Source organism: Manis pentadactyla, chromosome 17 (assembly GCF_030020395.1).
Source record: "Manis pentadactyla isolate mManPen7 chromosome 17, mManPen7.hap1, whole genome shotgun sequence".
NCBI lineage: Eukaryota > Metazoa > Chordata > Mammalia > Pholidota > Manidae > Manis > Manis pentadactyla.
The window spans coordinates 65,651,142-65,668,817 of NC_080035.1; the positions used below are offsets into that span (position 1 = coordinate 65,651,142).

Consider the following 17,676-nt stretch of genomic DNA (forward strand, 5'->3'; position numbering starts at 1 on the left):
GGTCCTCATCTCTATCATGGGTCCAGATCAGTGCCCAGGTCTGCCTCTCCTCCGAGGTCAGGAGCGCATTCACCGCCTCCCGCTCTGCACCCAGGGCGGGGACGACGGGCAGCGGAAGGAGGTGGCCAGGCCTCTCCAGCTCCACAGCGGGTGACACAGTGGCTGCCAGAGAAGCTGAGACGAAGCACATAATTAACAAGGCGGACTGCGGAGCCACGGCCTTCCCGCTGGGGAGACGGATGCATTCCCCGGGACTGGAATCACGGTGTCTGCGCAGTGGGACAGTCCTGTCCGGGTCGGGGCTAAGCAGCGCCAAGGGCGCCACGGGGACCCGGAGGCCGGCGAGCCTGAAGCTCCTTCCCCGCGGAGGGACTTGGCCTCCTGGCGGCCGGCGGCGGAGGCAGGAGCTGGACCCGCCAGACCGCGAGAGGGCGGCGCCCCGGCAGGCGGCGGTGTAACAGGTTAAAGGCGCATCCAACCCCTCCCCGCGCAGGACTGTCCTCGCCTGGGGCAGGGAGCGAAGGCTAGGGAGCCAGCCGGGCTTCAAACAGGAGCACGTGTCCCGGGCGACAGACCCTATGCTCTCCTCCGCCCCAGCGCAGCCAGAGGCACTCCTCTGTCCCCTGTCCCCCGCAAGGCGGGAGGGGATACGCGGGGCGGAGGGTTGGCCTCGCACGAGGACGCGACCCAGACCCGGTTAGCGGGTCTCCAGCCCAATCAGACCCCGCGGCCCGCTCCGAGATCCGGCATCCCTGCCCCCGCGCCCCACGGCGTCCTCTCTGATCCCTGCGACCCCGCACCAGCCATCGGGTCTTACTAGGAGGTAGAAGTTTCCGACCGGAGTCCGACCGAGGCTTTAGCTGGGCGCACAGTCCCCGCACCCCCGCCCGGGCATAATGCTCAGTCCCCGCGCCCCGGCTCCCAGCGCAGGGCGCACAGTCCCCCCACCCCCCGGACCCCAGCCCCCGGACCCCGGACCCCGCCGCACAGGGCCCCGCCCCTGCACCGGCCCCGAGCGTACAGTCCCCGCCCCGAGGCGGAAGCAACAGGGAGTCGCCCCGCCCGCGGGCCTCCGCCCTGCGCCCCGGGGTGCATCTCTGCCGGCTCCGGGGGCGGGGCGGGGGCGGGGCCGGAGGCGGGGCGGGCAGGGGCGCGCGCAGGCATAAGTGTGCGAGGCCCTCGGCGCGGGCGGGGGCGCGGGCTGCGGGGCGCATGCTCGCACGCGCTCGTGACGTGCGCGGGGCCCGGGCGGCCGCAGGCGGGCTGAGAGCGGCGGCAGGCGAGGACCGGCCGGACGGGCGAGCGGAGCTGCGCGCCGAGTGGAGCAGCGCGCAGAGGCGAGCCGAAAGGAGCGGCGCGGGACGCGCCCGGCCGCCGCGCTCCCGGCCCGCAGCCCCGCCGCCGGCAGCCGGGGTCGGCGACCACCCCGCCGAGCGGCCACCCGGCGCCGGCCACCTCGGGCCGGGCTGGGCATGAGCGCGGAGGGGCCGCGGCCGCCCCCCGCACCGCCCTGCGCGCCCGGACCGTGACTGGGGCGGGGCGCACGGCCGCACTGGGGCCCGGGCCCATGGGCGCGCGGAGCCGGGCGCGGGGGCGCTGAGTGCGGCGGGCGCGGCCGGAGGAGCCATGGACTGCAGCCGCGTGCGGACGCTCGTGCACAGATTCGTGAGTGTCGCGGGCGGGCGGGAGGCCCTGGGGACAGCGCCGACCCTACAGCGCCGCGCCTGGGGCCCTGCGGTCCCCCCGGGGGACGAGCGGGTGCCGGGCTGGGCCGCAGAGTTTGCTGCTGAGGCTCCGGATGGTCCCGGCGCGCACGTGCGGGCCAGGGCGCCACCTGCTCGGCGGCCGCGCCCCGCCCCGGGTGGGCGCGGGACGGAGCTGCCCCGGAGCAGACCTGCCCGCTCCGCGCAGGGCCCCGGGCTGGCAGGGGCTCGGGTCCGCCTTCCTGCTGCTAGTCTGCTCGGGATTTGGAGACCGGACCCTCTCCAGAACGGGCGGTGACTTTGTTTGCTCTGTAACTCCGCGGGGGACGCGGGAGTGAAGTTTGGGCTCTTTCCCCCGGAGGGACCGCCGGGATCCGAGGCCGGGATGTCGGAGGGCTTTCCGGAGTCTGTGCGCGTGGCGCCGGCCGCTGGGGTCGGAGAGGTGGCTCCGTGCGGCGGCCCCGGGCGCGAGGGGGGTGCCTGCGGAGAAGGCGGCCGCCGGGGGGTGTCCGCGCCGCTGTCCTCAACAGAGGAGCATTGTCCCCGGCGCCGGCCGGCCGCGCGCAGCGGTCCGAGACGCGCGGGGCCGAGTGCTGTGTGCGCTTTTGTGTGTGTGGCAACTTTGTTTTCCCTGATGTAGGAATCACCTTAGGCAGTTTTCATATTTATAAGCTTGGCCGAAGATGAAAGTGTTTCTTTTCACCCCAGGGGACGCCAAATCCGTTTTCCACTGAATTTATTCTCTCCCCGGAGGGGCCCAGGGCCGCGGCAGCGCTTGTGCCCCCCGCCTAGGTAGCTGCTCGCGGAAGGTCAGTCCGCGGCATCCGCGGCCCTGCGTGGGCAGCTTCTCCGGCTCCGGGCAAGGCCGAGGCCCTGGGAGGCTCGTGGGATGCCCCCGCCGAATCTCGGGCCCGCGGCGCCCGTGTCACACTGTGAGCGGCAAGCCTCCGGCGACCCCTTTGTTTCTCGCAGGAGTAGTGGGTTCTGGAAAAACCACCAACAGTGACAGTGTGACGAAGGGCGCCAGGATGTCAGAGAAGCGCTTAGTGGGCAGGGGCATTCCCTTCTTAGCCGCGCCACCCCCGGGACTCCCTGGGCCGCTGGTTTCCCTGCCTGTTTCCTCAAAGGCGAAATAGAAGGAAGGGTGCCGCTACCATTTACCTGAAACGTATTCAGGTTACCCTGCTGTTTACGTTAGTTTCCATTCTCTTCCAGTTCAAGCTTCCTGGTGAAAAGGAGAGTTACCTTGTGACCAATAAGGTGCAGTCTGCTTTCTGGAGGGGTGGGTCGCTGCGCGGCCTCACTGCTCCTCTTCTCTGCCCTGACTGGGGCTCACTGCCTGGTGGCCTGACCTTCCCTGGGGTCCTGAGCCCTTTGTTCTGGGTGTGGGGCAGGCATATGTCGGTTTTGTACTGTCTTACTCAGCCTTGCAGCCGTTTTCTTATGATCGATCTATGTGTTTTGATGTAGTTTATATTTTTAAATAGTCTTTTGCTATTAGACTTAGGAAAGGCAAGTTTTGTCTCACACTTAAGTGTGAATATTCCTTAGTGAACTTTTCTAGCATGTGCATTGTTTGGTGATGTCTCTGGATCCAGGACACGGTTACCATTTCTGTTTCCCATCCCACATCTCTGCTGCTGCAGGCTGGTCGTTTTGGTTCTTTTCGCGCGCACACACACACACACACACCATTCATTACTGTGATTTTAGCTCGTGTCTATGCTACTAAACTAATTTGACTTTTTGCAGAAAGTCATGATCTGTTTTTTTGTAACTTGGTTCTCTCTCTACTCACAGGACCAAATTATATTTCTTATGCTACAGAAAACAAAAAAGTCGGGATTGAATATTTATATTTCCTCATGGTTTCCTCATGCGACCAATTTTATGGAAATGAATACGTTGCATATACCCTGGTTGCTTCTAGTTTTCCTGTAGTCACAAATCCTGGGACAAAGAAAACTTTTCAGCTTGTTCTGATGCCTGAGGCGTGCCCAGGATAAAGCAGTCCTTGGGAAACATGGCTACAGGGGTTTTATTCTGGGTTAATTCTGGAGAGATGAAGTAGGCAGATGGGAGAGTCCGGTTCTGGGTAAGGCCATGTGAACGCCAAAGCTCGAGTACAGGTGGCTGGATGGATAGAAGCCACGAAGAGATGCGTGCCCGTGGTTCGTGCGTGGCCAGGTATCTACTCAAAGCACGGTTTCCAGCAGAGTGGGTGGAGAGCTAGTGCTCCCTCCTCTTCCGGGAAGTGAGATGAGTGACAGATCCAGGTACGTGGAATTCTGAGAAGCCGGTGTACCCTCCTGGTAGAGTCCACAGGTGTCTGCTTGAGCCTGGCCTGCCCGATTTACACTGGGTGCCCTCGGGGTGGCTGCTTCCCTTTTCCCCACATCAGTTTACTGTTAGAGAATCACAGCGGCGCCCATTCACGGGGCGCTCCCGAGGACCCATCAAGGCGCCCCAGGCCAGGAGCTCAGGACGGCGCCGGCTCCGAGGTTCCTCCTGCCTGCCGGCAGCATCGCTCAGCTGGGTGGGCAGCCGGGCGAGTGAGCAGTCCTGCCGCTGCCTGCCTCCGGTGCCCGTGGTGGCCGGCAGGGGCCCTGCTGCGGGCAGTGTGCAGGGCTCCCGCAGAACAGAAGACTTTAAAACAAGGTGTGCAAAATACTGCAGCCACCAAGTCCACAAAGAAGGCCACCAGCCACATTGGGCCACAGCGTTTATTCCGGGGAGCGCGTCCCAGTCGGGGGCTCCTGGGAACGGCGCTTCCTTCTCTCTGCTGCACTTCAGATTTGGCTTTAATTCAGCAGATCAAGAGTGTAATTTTGTTATGTCTGTAGAATGTCTTTAGTACTTCAGCTTGGAGATTGTTTATTAGTACTGTTACGCTGTTTGTCAAAGTTCCTAATTGTTTCTGTCTTAGACTTTTTGTTTTCTAGGGTATTTCTTACATTCTGAAAAATCTGAAGGTTTGCTTTGCTGACATTAGTTGTTTTTGAAACAGACTGTTACATTACGATCTTCTTTACATGGGAAAAATAAATATTTTTGTCGCTGGAGAACTTTAAGCATGGCTGCATTAGAGTGCTTTGAGCTCTAATATGTCCAACCATTCATAAGCATGCATGTGTCTGCTTTTTTTACTCTTTGTTACCTGAAAATTTGCAACAGGAATGTCCATGCTTACCTGTGAGACTGCCTGTTCCCCAGGCAGACCTCCCGTTGGACTCCAGCCTTTGTTCCCATGTGGCCTTTTTTTCCTAGGCCGGCTTGGATGACTCAGTGGGGCTTTCCTGCTGACTGAGCGCAGGTGCTCTGACCAGGGCCGTGGTAATCGACCGGTGAGCCCTCCCCCAGATGCTTGCCGCTGTGTCTGGGAGTGTGAGTGAGGCTGCCACACGGCCCTGGCAAGGGTTTGCACGCACTTGGCCGAGCCCTGTGCTTCTTGTCAGGGGCTTGTGTGTTGCAACGAGGAATTTTACACATCTGCCTAGGTGTATGGTTCACCTTTATGCTCCAGCTGTTAAGTCTCCTCCATTGTTCAGCCTGTTTAATGTCTGCTTATTCGGAACCAGTTATCTTGCGATGCCTTCATTTGCTGCCCAGGATGAATTTAATACCACAGGGAAAAGGGTTGTGTTGTTGGGTTTGGTGCATCGGTTTAAGTCCCTCGGGTCAGAGCGCTGTCCTCAGTTTACAGTTGGTCAAAGGTGCGCTGACCCCTGACAAGCCCACCCACTGCTCACCTGGCCAGGGAGTCCTGTTTGCTCAAACCTAGGTATGATCTGTTCCATGGAGCATGGACCACGTGTCCCGGTGGAAGCAGGGTTAATAAAAGATGGTTGGGTCCCAGGCCCCAGACTAGTCAAGTTAAATGCAGGCAAAAATGCTATTTATTTGCAATGAAAATCAATGGAAAGCAATTTTTACAACACTAGACATTCAACAAGATTGAGCAAGGATTGCTTTTGCCTTTAGTTGGATGCTGGTATCTGAAAAAAGCAAAGTGGTAGATTGTGGGGGCCAAAAGTTCAGCCTCAGAGCCTGACAGACTTGGGTCAGGCCCCACCGGGCCCCTGGAGCACTGGGCAGGCAGGCAGCCCCCTCCACGGCTGCTCAGGCTGTGCTGCAGGGCCTCCAGCGGGCAGGGCAGAGCCTGTCTGCCCAGGTAGGTGCACAGACAGCCTGCTCTCTCCAGGAGGCGGCCTCCCAGGAGCCTCAGCCACAGCTTCCGGTGGTCAAGAGCCCGGGACCCGGCCTGAGCCTGCAGGGAGGACGCAGCGGCTGTCAGGCCCCCCTCTCAGGCATCTGCCTGTCCTGTGTGCACCCAAGTCCCCGGGTGGGACAGGGGCCTGGTCTGCCGGACCACACTTGGTTCCCACCCCCACCCACTCAACCCAAGCCATCCTGTGTCCTTCTCAGTCCTGGGCAGGCCAACAGCCTTTCCGCTGTCCTCCCGCAGAAGTGGGCCTCCTGACCTGTGTCCCGGGCCACCCCCGACGTCTGTCCCCTTTGCAGCCAGACAGACACCTGCAGCACCCACATGGCTTCCTCCTGGGCTGCTCCTCCCGCCCCGGCCCCCCCAGCGGCAGCTGCCCCTGCTCCCCTTCCAGGCCCTCTGTGTTCTCTGCATGCCCGGTGTGCATTCGGTGAGCGTTCTGTGTGTTCATTAACACAACGTGAGCCAGGTAGGAAGAGGACACCCAGATCCGTGTCCCAGGGGCCCTTAGCCTTTGCAGAGGGGAGAGCAGGCAGAGACCGACCCCAGAGACGACCGTCGGCGTGCAGAGGGCAACACGCGCTGGGAACACGGGTGAGAGTGGGGCGGGAGGCAGGGCGGCAGGCCACACCGAGCAGCTGGAGGGCGCCCAGCAGGTGTGTCCCAGGCAGAGCAAGGCCGCAGCCCCGTCAGAGGCCCCCTAGCGGGTCCATCCGCGCTCCCCCCTGCCTTCTCTGGGGCACCCGGCGGGGCAGAGACCCGAGGCCCTGCTCTGTGTATGTGGAGCCCACACCTCCTCCTGTCTGGGCAGCGCCAGGGGCCTGCGGTGGGCTCTCTGCCACCTCGGTTGAAGGGAAGACCCACTGCCTTCCACCCTTTAGGAACTGTGACATTGTCTCCGTGCCCCTGAGGGGACTTTCCTGGCCCTTCCACCAACCCAAGTGGTTAGTGACGAGCTTCTCAAATCAAGTCACTGTTGCCCCACACTTGCTGCGTTCTTGGTACGTTTTCATAGTCATAAAAATGTGGGTGTGGGCAGGGGAGGCCCCTGGGCCCACCCCTCCTATCAGCACCCAGCAGACAGGGCAGACGGCAACAGGTGCCCGTGGCTGCAGGCCTTGGCCCTCTGGCTGGGCCCTAGGGCTCTTCCTCCTCCCGCATCGGCCTTGAGCCAGCGTCCCTTCACCCCCAGCCTGGTCAGGAACAAGCCTTCCTATGGCCTCTCATGGGCCCCGAACTCCCGTGAAGCAGTGCACAGCCTTCCGCATGTGCCTTTTGTTCCTGGGCGGGACCTCCTGTGTCGCTGGCCTCCCAGAGCGTGCCTGTCCTGAGTAAGGTTGAGGGCCCTTGACCGAGGACAGGGTAGGAAGCTTGCCCTTTGATGTGGCTGTGTTGGCCACTCCGTGGCTTCAGAACTATTTGGATTTCCTGCCAACTTTAGATATGGGTGAATGCACATAAATATCCAGGCTCCCCAGTTCCTCAGAAACAGTGTGATCGGCTGCACCGCGTCTCCGTGACAAGGGCTGGCATGAGCGGCCCACCCAGAGGCCGGCTGTTGGGCTTCCTCTCATGCACTGGCTGTCCTGCGAGCTGCTGGCCAGCTCTGCTCTTTGGGTCTGCCCCCCACCCCCCAGGATACAGGCTCTTCTGGTTTGGGCAGATGCTTGACGGACCTAAAGCAGGCCTCTCAGATGGGTTTTCAAGTTCACTAATGGCATCTGACCTGCCTCTGCTCGTATTAGGACTCGGGGGACCGTGGCCTTTAGGTCCCTCCAGTGTGCACCCCCCAAGGAAGCCCTCTGCAGCCCCAGCTGCGGGCCAGGCGAGCCACCTGCCCCCAGGACTGCTGTCTGTCTAGGTGTCAATGGAGCACTGTGGCCGTGGCACCAGCCATCTGGCTGGTAGCAGGGCACACCTGCCCCAGCACACATGCTTCAGCTTCTTCCTGTGGCACGGCAGGGGGCAGGGGACTCTCAGGAGGGCCTCCCTCCAGGCAGACACCTAGGGGCAGCCTCCATTCCCTCTCACATGGCGTGTCGTCGGCACCGGGTGGGGCCCTGGCCGTGGGTTGGGGGGCTTCCCAGTGACCCTGAGGCAGGTCCAGCCTGTGCCTGCACCTGGCTTCTGTCTTGTTGCGCTTCCTGCACCTGCTTAGGTGAAGCGAGCAGCAGCAAGTTTCTGGAATGGTTGGTGATACCACATACACGGGACTGGTGAGGACAGGGTGCTCAGAATGAGGCAAGGAAGGACCCATTTTCCTGGTGGGAAATGGTGTTGCTGTTCATGATGTCACTATCTGAGGTGCTTGTTGCCGGGTCTCTGCGCTTGCATGCCCGTGTCATTTAGGCACCGGCATCGTCACACGTGAAGCTGAGGGGGCCACTGAAAGTGCATGGCTGTCCCCTTAGGCTGCCGTAGCAAACACTGCCTGCCCATGGCGTAAATGCGACATTCATCCCTCATGTGTGGAGGCTGGACGCCCAGACCAGGGTGCCTGCAGGGGTGGGTTCTGCTGAGGAACCCCTCTTGGCTTGTGGAAAGGCTGTCTTTTCGCCGTGTCCTGCATGGTCCTTGCGTGGCCTTTCCTCTGTGACTGTGGACAGAGAGGGAGGGAGGGACGGGGGGGTAGGGAGGGCCTCTCCCCTCTTGTAAGGCCACAGGTCCTGTCCGATTGGAACCCCCCTATGACCTCATCACCATAATTACCTCCTAAAATCCCTGATTCCAGGTGGACCCCTGTGAGGGTCAGGGCTTCTGCTCGTGGACTGGGGGATGCGGTTCAGTCCTGCAGGGAAGTAGGCTGACCTTCCATTTAGGTCCTGGATACTCAGATGGGGGATGTCAGGCGAGTCTGAGAATGAAGGCAACATTAACTTCACTTACTGTTTTGTCAAATACAGAAGTAACTGGTCCATGAAATCAGAAAGACAAAATTAAATCAATATTTAGTAGGAAAGGGTTTTTTTTTTAATGGGGAAACAGATTTAGGAGGAACAGACCAGTGTCCTGGTTCTGGGCCCTGAGGTCGTGTGTTCCTGTGTGTCTGTCTGCCCACCTGCAAGGGGCTGGTAGGCAGATGTGGGCCGTAGTAAGGCAAGGCTGTGAGGCATTGTTCCGGGTTCTGTGTGATAATCTAAGCGCGAGGCGTCTGGCTTGTTGATGGGGCAGATGTCAGAGGGATCCTCGTAACTGGATTGGAGGCTGGAGGCGGCTCGTAGTGGCCCAGGTCTTCCGGTAACTGGAATGGCCTTCAGGGCCCTCCGTCTGTTCACCCGCCCTTGGCCTGCGCTGCGTTTACCTTGGGTGGACTTGGAAAGTGAGACGCAATCAAAGCTGAACTACAGGTTTGAGTGAGGGGGTGTGTTATCTCCGCACCTCTCTGCAGGTGCGGACCCAACACAGGGGTCACGCTGACCCCACAGGGTCGTCGCCTCCCGCCTCCCGGGTCAGTCTGGAAGTCCCCAAAAGGCGCTGCCTCCCCCTTCTTGGTTTTATAACCGCAGCCTAATTCCCTCTCAGCGAGTCCTTGCGCTCTCACGCTGTTGTGAGCTGAGTTGGGTGGGCGCGGAGCGCTGCCCGTCTTCTGCTAGGGAGTTGCAGTGGCCTCTAACGGCTGGAAGTGTCCTGGGCGCCTGCAGAGCGCCGGGCTGAGGGCTGCAGCGGTCTGTGGAAGCCGCGGTGCCGTGACAGGTGTCGGGACCCCACAGGTCCGACCAGCTCACACCCTGCCTCACCCAGGCTGTCTGTGCTGAAGGAGGCCCCAAGACCTCACGTTCCTGTTCGGGGCAGCGGGAGGCTGGCGTGTGGGAGGCCTCCCTCCTGCACCAGCTCCAGCCCCAGACAGGTTCCCCTCTCTGGGCAGACCTAGACCCGGCGGCTGCCTGGAGCATCATATAATCTCCCTCCTTCAGAGAGAAGAGGATTTCCTCCAACCTATTTTCAGCAAAGGATTAGGGACAGTGAAGTTTGGCCATTAGAGTGTCATCTAGATTTTTGTGTGATTTTTCAAAAAGGTCTCAGAAATTATCCACCAAAACATGTGATTAAAAATTATGGAATTAAAGTCATTCCACAGAATAAAATCATGCAGTCGTCATTGCTGGGAAGATATGTGTTTGAGGGCAAACCAGACCTAGATTATCTGTCACTTTCAGGTAAAATAATCTAACCGACAAATTAGAGCTGACCCTTGAACAACACGGGTTTGAACTGCACTGGTTCATTTACAGATTCTTTTTCCAGTAAATATATTGGAAAATTTTTGAAAAATTGAGATAATCTGAAAAAAGCATTCTTTTCTCTAGCTTAGTTTATTTTAAGAATGCAGTATGTAATGCATGTAACATACAAAATATGTGTTAGTCAACTGTATGTTATCAGCAAGGTGTTCTTTCTGGTCAGCAGTAAGCTATGAAGCATTCGGGGAGTCACAAGTTCCACGTGGGTGTTCTGCATGGGGGGGGGTCGGTGCCCCTACCACCACACTGCTCAAGGTCAGCTGATTTGAATGACCTCATTAGAAATATTTGGAAGTAGTTGCTTTGATTCATGTTAATATAGGTGAGCCATGGAAGTACTAGATGACCGTGAAGTGTATTCAGGCACTTTTTTTCAGTGATTACTGACTTTGTTATAAATCTAAAAGCAACATGCATGAAAAGCAAGCTGGAGTGGTTGTCACGTGGCTGGAGCTTCTTCGGGTCCTCCGATGTTGCCCAGCTCATCGGTGCTCTCATGCCAAGTGGGAGTGCGTGTGCAAGGTCCTGGCATTGGACAATGTGTGCGGGGTGAACCCATTGCGATTCTCGTAAAGAAAAGTGTGTGGGGTGCTTAGTCCACACGGGGCACTCGGCGTTTGATGTTCATCAAATATTTATTGAGCACCTGCTGTATGCACTGAGGATTCGGTGGGAAGCAAAATGCACAGACACCCATTTCAGTGGTAGGTGGCAGGATGTAACTGAGCACATGGCTCTAGGTGATAGGAAGTGCTGTGCAGAAAAAAGACATGGGAAGAGAGGTCTGGGGTTGTGGGTGTGGCAGGGGCAATGGAGGAAGGCTGGGCCGGCTTCCCTGGGAGGGAGACAGGAGCCAGGTCCCCTGGGGTCGGGGTGTGCAGGGCACAGGAAATCTGAGGTCCAGTGGAGGAGGCCAGAGGCCAGCCCACACAAGCCTGCCTGGGGTGGTACTGATGTGGGGCCTGGGGATAGTCAGCATGTGGCTTCCACTTCAGTTCATGGGAACGCACAGCCACCACTCAGATATCACGGCCTAAAATGTGGAGTATGTCTTATGTGCTGCTTTTTAATCGTAGTTTTAAATTTGTTTTAATATTATATGGCCAAACAAAGAAAATGTTAAGTAATAGATAAATTAGGATGATTTTTAACATTATGAAGATGCATCGGTTTATTGAATGAATATACTTAGGTTGGCTTATGAGCAATTTTTTTGATTGTGGTAAAACACACATAGCATAAAATTTACCATTTAACCATTTTTAGGTGTAAAATTCAGTGGTACTCAGTATATTCACATTGTCCTGCAGCCATCACCACTCCATTTCCAGCACTTTTTCATCATCCCAAACAGAAACTGATTTATGGGCAATTTAAGTAGTTTATTCTATGTTTGATATTGTATATCTTGCATTTTTGGAAACACTTTTTTTTAATCAATGAAAAAGATCTTAATCAGAGGAGAAAATGTTTTAAAATGTAAGCACCAATTAAATTTTAATGGAAAAGTATCCAGTTAGAAGGGTTTTTTTTCTTTTGGACAATTGGTGATGATACATTTTATTTTAAGGTAAATATTTGCTTGTGAAGATTCATTTGAGTTTTCTTTTGCTTAATATTTGTCTGACATAAGCAAGAGTTGCAATTATTGTTCCAGAGAAGAAAATCTGATGTTTGTCCAGGAGTAATTCTTAAATAAGAGACAGAATGTCTTAAAAGTCGTGTTCAGTCAGAAGTACATTTGAATGACACAGCTTATAACAGCGGGTTTAATGATGTTAGGAAGTTATAGTGCTTCATAAGTCATTTTTAAGAAATAGGGATGAAAGCATTTTATCTGAAATTACCTTTTAGAAACTCTATTCTGCTAATTGTTTGGTTTGAGCAAGTTTTCTAATTCAGTTAATCTGTAACATTTATTCTTTTACTATCTGAAAAATGCGAAGAAGTAGTTAAATTTAGAATTACATTTGAGAATGTTTTTCTGTAAAGTTGTTGGTTCTGTGTGAAGCAGTGTCCTGTTATTTCTACTCCAAAGGTGATATGAGGTTTTTTGCTCTTAAAATGAGATAATTATTTGATTTCATAAATTGTACTGTTGCTTTTTATAGAACGGCTTGGCTTCCAAAGCTCTGGATCCCCTTTTGTTAGTACTTGGTTTATTAATAAGAATCTTAGTTGTAAAGCTGAGTAATTATATCTCTTAAATAGTTTTGCTCATTAAAAACCACAGTTGTAACAGTGACTTGTTTGGACCCTGCTGGCAGGCGGTCTTTGGAGTCAACAGGAAAGTAAACAGCAAACAGGAGCCTCGATCCTCCCACAGGGAAGCCTTTGTGCCGCGGGGCAAAGTTCGGATGTTGGGTCCCAGCGCTGCTTGCGGACATTCAGGGGCCTTCTTGGTCATTTTCTCAGCAAACCATGCAGCTCCCTTTAGTCATGGACTCAAAGGGTGGGGTTCGTGTCCAGAATTTCAGGTTATGTGGATATGAGTCTGCTTTATGTTGTTTTTGAAGGCCCGGGAAGAGCAGACCCTAAAAGTGAAGTCAGGCTGCCCAGGGCTTACTGGGGATCGGGTGCGTGAGGTGGGCAGGCCTGGGTGGGAGTGGGGTGTGGTCGTTCCCCGGGAGCTCTGCCACGGGGTCCACATGGGCCGCTGACTGCACACATGCTGTGACGGAGTCAGACACGTGCCCTCCGCATTGCTGTCACTGTGCTCCTGGGGGAAGGACACCTCCCTCCTGGTGCACGCGTCCTGCCCGTGCACAAACCCCACAGTGATTGGGATTAGCCACTGTGGCCGGCGGGTCCCAAAGCAGGGTGCTGGGCAGTGAATGGCCCAGGGTGCAGGAGGAGCCCCCAAAGCAGAGGTGCATTGGCTCCCATGCTGAAACGGGCCCGTTCTCATAGTGCCAGGGTCAGAGGTCAATTGTGGCTGGTGAAATGGAAAGGGGTCCTGCAAGGTTGGTATTTGGGGGAAGGAGGAGACCCAACAGGTGAACTGCTCATGTATGTTGGTCACTTCAGCGCGAGAGCACAGGTGGCCCGGGATGCAAAACAGAGGGGCCCACACCAGGGCCGTCCATTTGCCCTCCAGGTGTCCGAGCAAGAGGCGGGAGGCCAGGGTGGCCAGCCTGGCTCTGGTGCCCACTGACCACGCAGGTGACTGAGGATGTGTGGGGGTGGCAGGCCCAAGTCTCCTGAACTCTGACACTTTCTTTTCCAATTCTGCTGTGACTTAGAATTCAGTGTCCACTGTGTAATGTTGCGGTTCACGAAAATGACTTGAAGGAGTCAAAGGGCAGGTTGTCCTGAGTCACTTACTTGTTCAAAATAAAAACCCAGAGGGAAAGAGCTAATGAGGTCCAGCTTCTGGTGGCTGAGAGGGCGGCCCAGAACGTGTGGGCCTCCAGCCCAGGTCACACACGGGCAAGGCCCGAGGCCGGCCTGTGCAGGCCTTTCCCGTGGGTTGGCCAGGCAGGAGTGGGAGGGGAGAGAGCTGTACTCCGACTGGCGGCCACAGCCCCAGCCCCTCTTCTCCGTGGAGCCCCTCTAGGATCGGCTTCGTCCAGCTGAGACCAAAAGCCTGTTTCAGGCAGTCGCTCTGTGGCCAGAGGTGCCTGCTTCTGCCTTTTCTTACGTCCACCAGACAAAGTGAGGTGTTTCTTACTGAGTCCTCTGTGAGGTTTCCGTGTCATGCACACCCCCAAGGAGAGGCGGTGCCACCAGGCATTCAGGACTAGGGGGTTTTTCCAGCAGCCATCCCGGGGCTCAGCACCCGGATAGACTAGGGTTGGCCTTGGGGTACTTGAGCACGACATGGTTGGTTTCAAGCAGAGGCTTGAAAACTTAAAATGCGTCCACCTGGCTCTCAGTGGCTTTAATGGTTAGGGATCCATCATCCACCTACTTTAATATTCTGCACAGGATGTGACAGAGTTCAGAGTTGTATGAATGTCTGTTAGATGATTTCATGGTTCTTGTGGATATGAGTTCTTATTATTGAACATACTCAAAAAAATAATTCTGCACTGCATAAATGACCGTTTTGTAGTATTTAAGCGCACCATGCCTGTGTTTAGAAGATCTCAGTGGGTTTTTGATTCATGTTGAAGGCTGAGGCTGTTTCAGGCGGAATGGAGATTTCATTCGCCACTCAGTTTTCGGGGAGATCGCGTTCTGGCTGCCCGATCTTCCGCAGACAGCTAGCCTCTGGGAAGGGCAGGGTGGGAGCGGACTCCAGGCGGTACCGACCCCGCTTCAGGGGCGCAGGGAGTTGTGTGGCCATGGCGGCCCCTCCTTCCCCTGCTTCCTGCCCTTTCTGCTGAGGGGCCACCCCCGGAGCCTGGACACCCGACCGGGAGTGCGCTCACCAGGAGTGCCGGTGGGTTCCCAGGCCAGTGGGTGCGGCTGAGGCATAAGGGTCCAGCCCCTGCATGAGCTGCCACCGTGTGGGCGGCGGTGGGCCACGTCTGGCTGCCCCCTCGGGTGCACCCCTTTCCTGGCCGCGCGTCCTCTGCTGCTCGGTGGGCTTCTCTGACGTGATCCGCAGGTGTGACGAAGCTCCGGCCCACACAGGATGTGAATGGGTGGTGCCACTGACCACAGCTGTGTCCGTGGTCTCTGCAGATGGCTGAGGTAATTATGCAGCGATTCCATTATTGTGGCAAAATACATAAAACAAAATTGACCACCTTAGCTGCATTGTGAGATAAAACCAGTGGCATTAAGCACATCCACGTCACCCTGCCACCCTCACACCCGTCCGTGTCGGGAGCTCATCTTGCAGAACACGCTGTCTCCCCACTGCACCCCAGCTCCCTGGCCCCGTAAGCCCCATTCTGCTCCTGTCTCCAGGATTTTGACCAGCCAAAGGGCCTCTTATCCAGGGAGCCATACCAGACCCTGGCATGTGTGTCCGGCTTTCCCACACAGTGTTCTCAAGGCCCAGCCCTGTGGCAGCTTGTGCCAGATTTTACCCCCTTTGGAAGCCAAATGATTGTTTGTATACCACACATTTGTTATCTACTCATGGCCAGAGGACACTCGGGTTTCCTGCAGCCGTGTTTATGGACCCCCAGCCCCCAGAGGACCAAGCACGACCTGGCTGAGCCTGGAGAGGAGCCTGCCTGTGTGGTTCGGACTTTGTAAAAGGCGCGGCCGCCGCCTCCAGCCCCATGTGTTCTTCCTGCACTTGATTAAAATCGCTCTTTCCCTGGGAACTCTTACAAATCTCCCTGCATGCACCCTGTACACACACTGCTTTGCCCGTGTTGACCTGCACGCGGCACGTTCTCTGCTGCTTTGTGGGTATTCCTGAGTAACTCCGGGGTGGTGCCCAAGGGGCTGGAAAGCCCCTGGTCCCTGGACTGGGCATGGCCTGACCGCACCCACTGGACAGCAGGCTGTGAGCCGGATGGCTGGGTGTCGGGTGCTCAGGTGTTTTGCTCCCTGGCAGCCTTGGGGCAGGCTGAGTCCTGGCGGAGGCCTGTGGCTGTTCCTTTGGACCTTGAATATTCTGAGGACGTCTGGCCAGAACTCCCCACAGGTTCTGCTTTCTGAACCTGGTTCCCAGCCTCCAGGATGCTCCGAGCACCTGACCCCTTCAGGAAGTGATTCAGCGGAGCCGACGTGGCTGTCCCCTGGCTAACAGCCTGCCAGGCAGGCACAGGTGGGGCCTGAGCATCCCGCAGGCCCATATGTTCCCCAGGGTTGCCACCGTCTTCAGGTTCCCCTGAGCTCCCTGCTGGCTCTGTGTTGGGTGGGAGGTCACCGGGTTTGCACCCACAGCAATTGTCTGCTTTGGCTCCAACGCAGCTTGGGGTCACTGCCGGGGGTCCCTGGTGCTGCTGATCTGTGGGGCTGACAGCTCCAGAGGGACACCTGGTCACCATGCAGGCACCACCTCTGCCCCCTGGGGATGGAGGGGCCAGGACCAGGCCCCTCGGTGTGGGTGACTCTCTCCCTTGCCCTCTATGGCCAAAGCCTGCTCTGGCCGGTCAGCCTGGAGTCCAGCTCATATCCGGTGGCGGGGGGACTTCTGTGACCCCCAAGCCGTGGGCCGCCCCACGCACAGTGAGCCGTGTGATGGTGTTGGTGCTTCCCAGTGGCTCCATGATGTGGAGGAGCAGGAGTGGTGGCGGTGAGCCCAGCCGGTGCATGAGCAGGCCGGCGGCTGGGAGCCTCACAGCAGCAGTGGCCAAGGCCTGTGCGAAGCAGGTGGAGACTTTCTGCCAGGCTCCTGTGCAAGTGAGAAGGGGGATGAGGCAGAGATCCTCTGCTGGGGAGAAAACAGGCGTAAAGAACTGAATCATGGGAACAGAATGTAACACGCAGACATGATCTCTTTTACCTGTAAGAAAAGGCTGCTTGCTGAGCAAGGTGCAGACAGCCCAGGGCTGAAATAACCAGCCTGTCTCCTGAGTCACAGCCAACCTGTTTGGCCACGTCTGCTGTGCTCCGTTGCTGCCCGGCACACGTGCCTCCTGAGGGGAACCGACGAGGAGGGCACATGGGCTTCTTTGGAAAAACACAGTTTTAGAAGTCAGCGTTTTATAGCCAAACATACTTGGGTTGAGAATGAATTCCCCCAGGGACTCTTGGGGTAAATGTCCGCCTGGCGCTGCTCTCTGCTCGTGCACCTTTATGGGCACCTGTGTTACACTGCGATAGGTTCGCCAGTTTTAGGTTTTACTTATTGACTTATTTTCAGCCTCCCTGCGCTGCCTGTGAGGCACCTGATGACACTGAATTCATGAACACTGGAGACAAAGCAGTGTGTATCATGTGACAGGATGTTGCGATTTTTGACAATACAGCAAGTGTTAAAACGGCCCCCGGCCTCCCTGGAGGCATGTGCAGACCCCGCGATGGTTGCTGGCCTTCATCTTCGCCTTTCTTGTAGGAAGCAGCCCGTTGATCTTGCCACTGCAAACAGCAGTGTGAGTTACAGAATCCCATAGATTTTTTTCTGAAGCTTTAACAATTGCAAATTAATTTTCTCACTGTTCATTTTGCTTTTTGTTGATGCTCATAAACTTTTCTTCGTTAGCTAGCCAAAATGAGTGTTTCCAGTTAACAGTTTTATAACACACATGTTCTGCATACATCCCAGCCAAGGGGACGAGGCCAAGAATCTGAAACCCCACGGAAGTGGGAGCTGCCTTTAGCCGGGTCCTACTCCAGGCTGAAGGTGGGCCTTCAGGAGACAGGGGGATTGTGACCCAGCTGCCATCTGTGAAGGTCTGAGGTTTGTCTGCTGACCCCGAGGAGGTGATCAGGAGGCCCTGTTCCTGGGCTGTGAGTTGGCACTTAGCAGGCATGTGATTAAAGCTGGTCTTTTAGAATATTAAACAAGGGAGGCTCAAAACTGACACAATTGTTTTAACAGAAAAAGGGCATTGTGTGAGAGCCTGAGCCTGTTTGAACTGTGTGCACGAGGTTTTGGATGTGTTCGCTGGCCAAGCGGTCAGAGGGGCCTGCAGGCCAGGTGGCCTGAGTATCCTTTTGA

General features: G+C 56.5%; 1 protein-coding gene across 1 annotated transcript in view; it reads left to right on the top strand.

Moving 5' to 3' along the window:
- Positions 1-1,366: 1,366 nt before the first annotated feature.
- ATP11A (ATPase phospholipid transporting 11A) overlaps positions 1,367-17,676 on the top strand; it is a 104,390-nt gene continuing 88,080 nt past the window's right edge. The window contains exon 1 of the mRNA XM_036904763.2: positions 1,367-1,665. Within this exon, the coding sequence (XP_036760658.1) occupies positions 1,627-1,665 (39 nt within the window). The 5' untranslated portion in view covers positions 1,367-1,626. The remainder of the gene's footprint in view (positions 1,666-17,676) is intronic.